Source organism: Pristiophorus japonicus, chromosome 18 (genome assembly GCF_044704955.1).
Source record: "Pristiophorus japonicus isolate sPriJap1 chromosome 18, sPriJap1.hap1, whole genome shotgun sequence".
In the NCBI taxonomy this organism is placed as follows: Eukaryota; Metazoa; Chordata; class Chondrichthyes; family Pristiophoridae; genus Pristiophorus; species Pristiophorus japonicus.
Window position 1 is genome coordinate 26,453,584 of NC_091994.1, and position 11,979 is coordinate 26,465,562.

The following is an 11,979-nucleotide window of genomic DNA, read 5'->3' on the forward strand; positions in this document are numbered from 1 at the left end:
ATTACGCTGTTCCTCAAAAACTTTCAACCTCCTTTGTGCACTACTTCCTGAAGGTACCCTTGATGAAAAGAGAGAGGATAGGATGCTGGTGTTGGACTATATAACGCACCTTTGTGAAGTCCTATTCTCAGTGACTTGGTTTATCTTTTATTGTTTATGTTGAGTGCTTCTGTTTTATAATTCAACGCTTTAATTTTCAAAGCTATTGATTTAAAATATTTTATCAATAAGATCTCACTGATTGCGAATAGCATGCAATTGCGGGTTATATCTTTTTTTTAACTAAGCAGGATTCGTTTTCATGCCTGAAAAATAGAAATTACTTTGTTTTTTTTAAAAAGTTTACCTTTACAGTAATAAATGATCATTTGGGATGAATTGTGCTGTTTGAATGTGGCGCCAGTGTTTGCGCTTTGCAAGCTGCTGCAGTGCAGACACTGCTGTGTTGGCACCGCACTCTCTGCTGCCCCTCGCGGCTCTGCTGCAGCATGCCCGGCTCCTTCCAGCTCCCTCCACTGGGGGCAGCACCGCTGGCTGGGTACTGCTTTGTGAAGACCCCTTGGCAGGGCACACTATTTACAACTTTGGTACGGCTGCGATGTATTTTTTTTAACTTGAAAGATTTTTTTTTGTTTTAAATGACAAATGACAAATGTGAAAAGGTGTATTTCCGTGATGACTTGGCCGCCAGTGTTTTGTCAGGCGCTGACTTGGCACGCCTGGGGGTGGGGTTTGGTGTCGCCATTTTGCGGGTGTTGGGCAGCAGAGGGCGAGCCGAAATGTTGGAGAAAGTTATCGGACCCAAATACGTCCAGCTGCTCAAAAACTGGTAAGGACGCGGGGCCGGTGGCTGTGGGTAAAGTGGCGGGGGCGGCTGTATTTGTTGGAAGGGAAGGGAAGGTTGAAAGATCCCGGCCCCCGAGCTATGGGGCCAGAGACCATTGCAGCAGGGTCAGCGGGTCCAGCCGCTTCGGCCCGCGCCTTGGAGCAGCTCCTGGGGCTGAATTAAGCTGTGTCCCCCTTCACCCCTTCCTCCTACAATCCATCTTTTAAACACCGTGTCCCTGGATTTAATATTTCCTGGTGTGTCCTGTTTTTTTTTAATTCTCAACAAATAAAGTTCAGTTTTCTACCTACTGGTTTATTATTCCTCAGTTGGATATCCTAAAATGTCACTGTGTTTCCATAATTATCTTAGATATTGGCTGTTGTACCAATCATGATTAAAATCAGTCCTGCTTCTTGTTCAAGTTGACCTTGAGTGAAATGCCCTTAGCCACTGTGGTTTGAATGCACCGTGATTCCTTTTAGTTGGCCAGAGACCTGGGCTGGTAAATATTGCAACTCTTTTTACTCCAGATGCTGACTTGGTACTGCTCTCAGAGCTTGTAAACGCCTGTCCATAGTTCAGATAAATAGTGGTGCAAAACCAGTTAAGAGATGACGACTAGCGTTTTTTAATCTGTAAAATGCTGCCTGACGTCGATTGTGCCACTAAAGGGAATATTGTAGCGGGAAGCTAGTCCTTTTCCTTTGATTTTCGTGATGGTGAGAAACCTCGGAACTGTGGAGGCGCAAAGAGATTTGGGTGTCCATGTAGATAAAGCACCAAAGGCTAGTGGGCAGGTAAAAAAAAACAAAAAGGCTAATGGAATATTGGTTTTTAGCTTAAGAGGACTGGGATATAAAGGGAGAGAATTAAGCTTCACTTGTACAGAGACTTGGGCAGACCCCATCCACAGTATTGCTTTCAGTTCTGGGCATTACATCTTGAGGAATATATTCATCTTGGGAGGTGGTACAGATTTACCAGAATGATAATGGGGCTTAAAGAGTTAAATAATGAGAACAGATTGCATAAATTTGGTTTATATTCGCTTTAGATTAAAGGGGTGATCTAATTGAGGTGTTTTAAAAGACAAAAAGATTTGATAGAGTAGATACAGCGAAGCAATTTCTTCTGGTAGGGGAATTCAGAACAAGGGGGCACAATCTTAAAATTAGAGAAAGACCATTCTGGAGTGGCCACTCATTCACAAAGACCAATTGCTTCCACCTCTATAATATCACCTGCCTCTGTTTTAACCTCAGTCATGCTGATACCCTCATCCATGCTTTTGTCTCCTCGAGATCCGACTATTCAGTGCCATCCTGCACCCTCAATAAACTTTAACTCGAACCTCTGCTGCCTGTATCCTATCCTGCACCAAATTCTACTCGCCCATCACCATGACCTCTCGATTCTCCCAACACCCAACATGTTTCCCACATTACAACAGTGACTACATTCCAAAAGTTAGCTGTAAAGCGCTTTGAGAAGTCTGATGGTCGTGAAAGGTGCTATATAAATGCAAGTCTTCTACCACAAGTTAAAAATAGTCATTTTTGTATTTATTGCTTCATGGCCTCACCTCTATCTCGAAACTCCTCCAATCCTGCAACTCCCCCCCCCCAAATTATCCATTTCTTTGGAATCTTGTACCTGCCCCCCACCCCACAAAACCTGGTCATTGGAATTGCTGCCTAAGCCCCTCCTTATACTCATATGCTTCTCCACATTCCTCTCCTCCTTTAAGATACTTCTTAAATCCTATCTTCTTCATCAAGCTTTTGTACCTCTTCCTAATAGCACCTTGTTTGGTTCTGTTTTTTGGGGGGACTGCATCTCTATGAATCGCCTTGGGATGTTTAGATATCGTTTACACCTTACAAAGAAAAAGGGTTCCATTTCCTTTCTGAAAATCTTCAGATTCAACATTTACAGCACTAAGAGGCAGCTTATTCCACAAGTTAAAACACCCATGCAAGATCTAAAAGATTTTAAACCATTTTCTGGCCTCGTGACAATTTTGATAACATTTGATGCTCCTACGTGATTTGATTCAACGAATTGTATGCAACTTGCTTCTGTATCTTGCAGCTGCTTTCTCAGTAATGCTATTGTCACAGCTGTCTATATTGCAAAGCTATATTTACTGTGCATAAAATCTGTATGAAGGAGCAATTCATACACCAGATTGTAAATGGCTTTGCGTATGTTCTGTTGGATATTGTGCTAGTTGAGAAACGAAGGAATGGTACTGTAAATAAAGGATAATGGACCCGAAATTGGTGGGCAGACCACCAACATACCGCCCAAAATCGTAAAATTCATCAGCGACATACAGCTGGGCGGTATGCATACTGTCGGCCCATGCACACCGCCAACATACCAACCAAAATTGCAAAATTCATCACTTAGCACCGACATACCACCAACCTGACAGACCGCCCTGGAAAAGGTTTTAAGTCAATCTTCTGTCGATAGTATGCATCTTTACCTGTTTTTTTTTAAAAAAAATGTTTTATCTCCCACCCACCCCAGTCTCTTCCCCGCCTCCCCCCAAGTGGCGACCGACCCCCTCCCCCCCCCCCCCCAAAAGCAGCGATCTCCCTCCACATCAACGATCTCCCTCCTGAGGTATCTCCCTCCACATCAGCGATCTCCCTCCACAGGTATCTCCATCCACAGCAGCAATTCCCCCCCCCCATATATTACAGCGCTCTCAGGCTGGCAGTCTCTGCGCATTCTCACGCGCGTGCACACAACTCTGGACCTGAAAATTCCCAAGTGAAAAGGACTCACCGCCGGCTGCACTCCGCTTGGCATACCGCCGAGAAAAAAGTGACAAATCGCACACATTCCGCCCCGGCGGTATGAAACCACAAACCACCGGGGCGGAATTTGTGCGAGAAATGGGCGGACCATTGGTTTTGACCAATTTCAGCCCCAATGGATGGATTTAAGCATAAACCGTCCTGTAGAAGTTGAGTTGCTGCACTAGCAGTTTTGTTTAACTGGTCCAAATTTACTTCTCTTGTTCCTCGTGTCCAACATTTCTAACTTTGTTCTCTGATAGCTCAGACCATTGTGTGCACATATTGCTCATGGATTGTCTGGCAGCTGGAGGATAGTTTCTGCCTAAGTGCTCCAGTGGCTTGCCTGTTGCCATGATGTTGGCAATTTACTGAAGCAATAGATCACTTCTCTGACAACCTTTTAAGATGCAAAGTAACATTATTCTTCCTTCTCCAGGACCTTATTCTCAATTATTTACGTTGCAAAAATACAATTTTTCCCCTACCTCCGATGGTGGATTTGCAACATTTGCTTAAGCTGCAAGTACTATGTTCTATATCCACCCCCATCAGCAACGCACTGGCACTGCAGCATGTGTGGTCTACCAATGCACTGCAACAACTCACTCACGTTACAACAACAATTTGTATTTATATCGCGCTTTTAATGTAGTAAAGTAACTCCAGATTCTTCACGGGAGCGTAATCAGACAAAAATTGACACCGAACCAAAGGAGGAGACATTGGGAAATGTAACCAAAAAGTGGTCAAAGAGGTAGGTTTTAAGGAGACTGTTAATGGAGGTATGTTTAGGAAGGGCTGGACTACTGAAGGCATGGCCAACAATGGTAGTCCAGAAGTGGAGGGACGCAGAGCTCTGAGGGTTTTCGGGCTGGAGGGGGTTACCGAAATCAGGAAGGGTAAGGCAATAGAGGGATATAAACACGAGGATGAGAATTTTTATATCACAGCATTAGTGGACTGGGAGCCAATGTACGTATTGGATGAGCAAATTTATGGCAGGTGGGAGGCCAGCCAGGAGAGCATTGAAATAAATAATCGAGTCCGGAGGTAACCAGCATGGTGAGGGTTCCAGCAGCAGATGGGCAAAGGCATATGGAGGTAGAAGTAGGTGGCCTTAGTGATGGAGAGGAGCTCAGTTTAGGGTCAATAGAACGTCGAGGTCTGGTTCAGCTTGAGACCATGACCAGGGAGTGGGTTGGAATTAGTGGCTGGGAAACTGCGTTTGTGGTGGGAGGCCAAAGGCAATGGCTTTGATCTTACCAATGGTTAATTGGAGGAAATATCGACTCACCCAGGACTGGCAACACCGAGTCCACTGAAGAATTGAGAGAGGTCATGTTGCGGGAGAGCTGGCTGTCGTCAGCGTACATGTGGAAGCTGACGTGTTTTCAGGTGATGTCGCCGAGGGGCAGCATGTGGATGAGAAATAGGAAGGCATCAAAGATAGATCCTTGGGGGGGGGTCTCCCAAGGTAACGGTGTGGGAGCGGGAAGAGAAGCCACTACAGGATATCCTCTGGCTGCGACGGGATAAGTTAGTGTGGAACCAGGCAAAGGTGGTCCCAGTCAGCTGGACAATGGACGAGAAGTGTTGGAGGAGGATGGTGTGGTCAACAATGTCAAAGGCTGCAGAGAAGTCGAGAACAATGAGGAGGGATAGTGCACCATGGCCACAGTCACATTGATTTGGGCCGTTTCAGTGCTGTGGCAGGATTGCAATCCTTGGTAATGTACTTCTACAAAAGTCAAGCAAAAACCACAGCTCCCATTATGTATTACTTTCACACAATTTATTGACAAGCTATGACTTTTCTGGTCCCGTTGAAGATTTTTTTTTCAATCTGGTCATGCCACATTGGTTGGAGTGGTGAATTTTGGGTTTCTACTGTAGCAGGATGAAATCTATAACTCCCATTGAAGGTTCGCCATCCCATTTACCAAATTTGTCTATAGGTGTTGAAACACAGGAGGGCAGACTGGAAAGGAATAGTATTTTAGGAATTTGAAATAATATGCAAGCAGTTGCATGGATAACTTTTAATGGTTTTAGGGAGATTTAAATATTTTGTTATCTTTATAGGTGTTATTGTACAGCTATAGATTCACTGGGCTAGCAATAATAATGGCAGCAGGAACCACTGGAAAAAGATAAATTCAGCTTCCTTATTGAAATTCTAGTCTTTCAAGTGGTTGCTTTGGTATGTTTGCCGATTTATATTTCAGAAAATCAGTATAGCTAAGTTCCTTCTTTGAACCACTGGGAAAAGCGTGACTGATTTTTTTTTCCCTCCGGTACAAACCAATTTTAACGTTGCCACTTTGTGATGTGTTATATGCAAGACTTCCGAATGTACAAAAAATAATCTGATGTATCCCTTATGAGTATTCTCATTAGCTAATAGTGATCACATAACATTTCTATCAGTTTCATCAATCAAGATTTCTGATATGTCACTTTTTCTAACATATTGCTAAATATATGACTAGCCTGATTTGTATATGTTTGATACAGCTCTAGACCATTGCCTGTAAAAGCAAGTCACGTGAGGCAGGGATTTAGTGGCGTTTTTTAAATGATGGATCATTGGCACGTATAATCCCTGCGCATTGGTTTTGGGTGATATGATTGACTTGACAAAGTCTCATCTCTCAATTTTACGAATCCCTGGCAATCATGTTACAAGGAATTACATCACCGAAACAAAGTAACCCCATGAAGCAGTTTCAACTCATTAATTTTAGCCTAAAAGAGAATTCTTCAAAAATATGTTTTGGAGAATCATAAAGAGAATATAAATGGGGACGCTGCGAATTATAGCTATAGTATATTCAAAATTTTGCATATTTTCACACTTCCTTTCTGTACCATTTGAAATCATGGAGTACAAATTGCCCCCCACCCCGTTTCGATGTTTTTTTATTACAGCTGCGGTTCAGGTTGATTCTTTCAGGAAATTGCGCTCTTTGTTTTTTTTTCATCCGGAAGTCGGTCATAATGGGAGGCAGTGACTACACCTGAGGGGCAAAAACACGGCGGTGACCACAACTGAGGGGCGGAAGTTGGGGGGGTGGGGGGCGATGCGTATTCACCGCCATGATGATGTCATCACGCGCCACGTCACCGCGGCTCTCACCTTCACTTAAAGGGGAGAGCCACGCTTTCTAAACTTCGGTCCACCAGACCATCAGGGAGGGTTTTGGCCGGGCTAGTGGCCTGGCACCCAAGAGGGGGTGCTTAAGCTGCCTGTTGGCGGCCCAGCAGAACCCAGGGATATAATTGTCGGGCTGACATAGCAGTCGGCCGACAAAAAAAAAACATAGCAGCAGTGAGCTCTCCCCTTTACGGGAAACCGCACGGCCGCTGCAAAAGGCCTCAGCCTCACTGGACCACCAGAGGGAAAACTTGTTTTGATACCACACGGCGGGCCGAAGATTTTCCAAGGGGAATGTCGCCGTCGGAAGGGTTAGATTGGCAGGGCGCATGGTGATGACGTGTTTAACACCGATCGGCTGCAGGGAAGCGGTAAGGGGAGATCGGGGCACCGCTGGGAAAACTCGGGAGGGCAGTTGGGCTAACAGCGGCCATTCCACCAAAAGTCGGTCTCCACTCCGCAGCGTGGCCGCCAGTTTGCGGTGGTAACAGACCTTAAGGAAAGGGGCAATTTCAGCCCCTATAACTTTCCTTCAAAATGCCTTTGGAAAAAAAAATGTCATCTGTTTCTTTCCTCCCAAACTGAAATTTCTAATGTTCAAGAAAAAAAGTTTAACCAAAATTTTCAAAAAATGCATATTTCACTAACATAAAATGTATCTCTTGAATTGTTTTTTAATGCTTTAATTATAGTTTCTACTTAAAGGCCTCAGCCTCTCCCAAATTGATATTTTTGCCTCGAGCTATGATGCAATGAGCTGAATTTGGATTGTGCAGTATACCTCATTTCTCTGGATCCAGTCAGCTATACTGCAGATTTTTTTCTTTAGCTTATAACAATTTCTGCTGAAAAGTTTTTTTTTAATTATTTGATCCAAAGCTTGATGGCAAATTACAAAAGGCAAACTGGGTGTCCAAAAAAAAGACTTCTGACAGCACACCTGTTGTAGACTTTTTTTGTGTTCTGTAAACTTTAGAAAGTGAAAGGGGAGAGAGACTGGGATCAAAGCGGTGGGGGGGTTAGAGAGAGAGAAAGGGGGCCATCGTCATTGTTTGATGAATGGGAGCCCTGTTTGTCCACACTGCATTTCATTTTACAGCAAGTAATTCATTGTATGTGAAGTTAATTAGGGTTAATAAGGAAATACAGCTGACTTTCTTTAAAATAATGTATTGGAAGGAGAGAAATTACAATTATTTATCTGTACAGATCTATAGAAATAAAAGGGAATATAGGAAAAAATACAACTGAAGGCTTAATTTTATGAGGACACTATAGCCAAAAGCCATGGGAATCTGGCCTGTTAATTTTATTGAGCAAAAATTAAGGGCATGAAACAAAGACATTATATTGTAACAAACATGCTTCAGAATGTAATGTAAAATTTCTGCATTATATATAATTTGTTTTTGTAGGATTCCAGTGATGGCAACATGGGGAGCTGTTGGTAGTGTAGCACTGGTATACACTACAGACTGGAAAGTAATAATGGGTCGTATCCCGTACATAAGAGGAAAATTCAAGACTGAATGAACTACTCACCGATTCAATGGTAAACTGCCGTTTCAGTTTTTCCTAAACTTGTTGCAATTAGTTACAAACTCATATTGTCTAAGTTGAGTAAAAATGTTTCTTAATATATTTATTCAGACTAAAATAAGGATGTTGGTCTATGTAAACTGAGGTTTAATGAAGTGATGCTGTTATTAATGACCAGTGTGCTTTTTGACATTCTTTGGCTGTTCAAGATGCTTTGGAAACTTCAGCTTGTGTGTCAATAATATTCTCGCTACAATAGTGGGCATTTAGTTTCTGATAGATCGAAATTTTCTTTGGGTGTAAGGTCACATGAAATATCACAATGAGTAGAATTGGTTTTGATATGAATCTACAGTGGGTGTTGCTGGTGTGGAGTGCGAGAAAAAGTCATTTCCTGGGTTAGGTGGCTTTTTTCAAATAATTACGACAATAATTATTATTAACTTAGTTTTCTGGCAAATATGTTTGTGTCCTCGTGGCTGATTTTGTGTCATTGCTGGATGATTGCTTCTTCCATTCAACCTAACAAAAACTCTTGATAAAAATGGCATATTATCTGAACCCCAGACAATTCTTTCTCCCATTACACTACCCACTGCACTTAAGATTTAGATAGCTCTAAATTCATTATTCAATGCACTGTATCCTCCCTCCGTTCTTTCTCAGGAGCTGAAGAGTGGAAATTCTTGTCTCCCTCAGTCCTTTCTTCTACAATGATCATACTGCTAAAAGCCAAACTTCATACCGTTAATCAATACTTCCCAATTCTCATGCTCTTTTAATTCTGCACTATGGTCATTGGTTCTTCACCACAGTTTTTCAGTAATTAGGTTTAAGCTTGCATCACAAGAATAACTGCTCGAGAAAGGTGCTGGAGGGCAGGAACTTAAATGGCAACTTGCATTTATATAACATGTTTAAGGTAGAAATTATCTCCATGTTCTTCAAGGGCATTAGCCAAAGTTTTGGGAGGGTGACAAGGTTTGGTCAAAGAGGTCATCTTGAAAGATGGTCTTAAAGGAGTGGTGGTAGAATTTGCAAAGAGAATTCTAGAGAGGAGCAATAGGTGACCAAATGCATGGCTGCCAATGGTTTGAAGCAAAGGCGCAAAGAGTTTGGGGGGATGGGGGTTGTAGACGGACACTGATGGAGAGGATCAAGCCAAGGAGGGATTAAAGGTGAAGAAAATAATTTAAAATGTCAGTGTTGGTGGACCACGTGTCAGTAAGATTGGGGATAATGGGCAAACTTTAGACATTAAAAGTAAATTTAAGTAGTATTTTAGAGAATCTATTTTAAATTGTGATGTATCACAATATTAATCAGCTAATACTTCATGATTGGTCTTTTCATAAGCATACTTTGTTCACGGTTGGAATTTGTTGAATGCTGACCTCAGTATATCCATCTATAGGAATTCGAATGGTCAATCCAGATAGTCCTATTTGACTTGAACATATAGTTCTTCCTGACTCACCTGAAGGAACGTCTGTGACAAAGTAAAGATTATACAAGCAGGAAATAGCCACACAGTCTATCCTCATTGCTTCATTTTCCTTGTCCTTCAGGATCTAGTCATCGTCATTTTTCCTATTCTAAATGCACCCCTCCTACTTTGCTCTCTATACCGTTTCCCCCCTCTGCCCACACAATTTTTTTAATGCCACATATTGAGTTGTGAATCGAACCAATGGTAAGCCACATTCTGCGTCCATAAAACTGCTCAATATGTAGCAAGCTCTTCAGTTTGTGCTTTCTCTGCACAAGTTATTCCTGAAGGGGAAAATGGGAAGGCTTCTCTTCCCACGAGCGGGCCCTTTGATATAAAGGGTCGACGCTCATCCCAACCCGTGTAGCAGCCCTCGAAGTATTAGATGGAGACGGATGGCAAGGTATAACGATCTTTTAATTACGGACGTCCGGGAACACTTCTCATCACAGCCACCTGTGAGTGGAGATGTTCCCTGAATAGCAAAATTGTACATCATTTATACGTTTCATAGATCCCTTCGCCCCCCGGTACGACTTCCCTCGACCTCTAACTGGATTACCTTATTAGTAATATTTTGGATTGACAGACCAAGATCTCAAGGCAATCGTTAGACCTTAACTGGGATGATCTCATTGGGTTAGAATTTGCTGATCGTACGTAGCGCCTAAAAGTCTGTTTAGAGTCTTTTCACAGAGTCTTATCTTGCTGGACTGGACATACCTTTAATGTTATCTAATGTTTTGGTACATCAATGTTGAATCAGAGGCCTCAGGGTCCTTGGTGCTGGAATATGTTAGAATGTGAGGTCAGCCACAGATCTTCTGCCCCTTTTGCTGAACTGATGTAGAAGCCGGCACTTTAAACCTTATTTCACTTATACCCCTAATGCCAATTTTCTCTTACATTCCTGTAGCCAAAAATCAAGGAAAACATCTTGAGCTGTTTTGGCTAGCGCTAGCACTGTTGTGTATTAAATACATTTGATGACTTATTTGTTTTGTTTTCTGTCTTGCAGGATGTAGCTGAACAATCCAGACAAGTGACCAATGGCTTCGGACATCAGGACAGTCGAGACATTTCTGAACTGAATATTTTTGATTTTGAACTTTAAAGCTGGAGCAGGAATGCGTTATAGCAGCTTTTGAGGCTGGCTGTGTTAATGTGAAACAAACAGATTGTATCCACTTGAACAATTAAGATTACTTGGGTCTTGCCTCAAAATGCATCCTTCAGCTAAAATAAAATATGAACACTTGTAATTTATTGATAAATGTCAAGTCTTTATAACTCTAGTGTCTCTTACAATCGGAGTACTAAAGTGGGATCAGAGTGTAGTGAGTGCATAGTATTAATTGGTGCACTATCCCAGCGATAGCATCAGTCTCTCCTAGGTTCACAGTATGGTTGAATTTGTAATTCAGATTGAGGGTGAGGAAGTAGTGTCTCAAACGAGCGTACTATGCTTAAACAAAGGGGACTACAGTGGGATGAGGGCAGAGTTGGCTAAAGTAGACTGGAAACACAGACTAAACGGTGGCACAATTGAGGAACAGTGGAGGACTTTTAAGGAACTCTTTCATAGTGGTCAACAAAAATATATTCAAGTGAAAAAGAAGGGCAGTAAGAGAAGGGATAACCAGCCGTGGATAACCAAGGAAATAAAGGAGAGTATCAAATTAAAAACCAATGCGTATAAGGTGGCCAAGGTTAGTGGGAAACTAGAAGGTTGGGAAAAATTTTAAACGGCAGCAAAGAATGACTCAGAAAGCAACAAAGAAAGGAAAGATAGATTACGAAAGTAAACTTGTGCAAAACATAAAAACAGATAGTAAAAGCTTTTACCGATATATAAAACGGAAAAGAGTGACTAAAGTAAATGTTGGTCCCTTCGAAGATGAGAAGGGGGATTTAATAATGGGAAATGTGGAAATGGCTGAGACCTTAAACAATTATTTTGCTTCGGTCTTCACAGTGGAAGACACAAAAACCATGTCAAAAATTGCTGGTCACGGGAATGTAGGAAGGGAGGACCTTGAGGTAATCGCTATCACTAGGGGGGTAGTGCTGGACAGGCTAATGGGACTCGAGGTAGACAAGTCCCCTGGTCCTGATGAAATGCATCCCAGGGTATTAAAAGAGATAGCAGAAGTTATAG

The 11,979-nt window shown here is 42.3% G+C and overlaps 1 protein-coding gene across 1 annotated transcript; it reads left to right on the forward strand.

The window, feature by feature from the left end:
- The first annotated feature begins 623 nt into the window (after positions 1-623).
- Positions 624-11,087, forward strand: LOC139229169 (cytochrome b-c1 complex subunit 10-like). Its single transcript, XM_070860827.1, has 3 exons — positions 624-829; positions 8,209-8,345; positions 10,840-11,087. The coding sequence occupies exons 1-2, from the start codon at positions 639-641 to the stop codon at positions 8,324-8,326; spliced, it is 309 nt and encodes a 102-aa protein (XP_070716928.1). The 5' UTR covers positions 624-638; the 3' UTR covers positions 8,327-8,345; positions 10,840-11,087.
- The last annotated feature ends 892 nt before the right edge of the window (positions 11,088-11,979 follow it).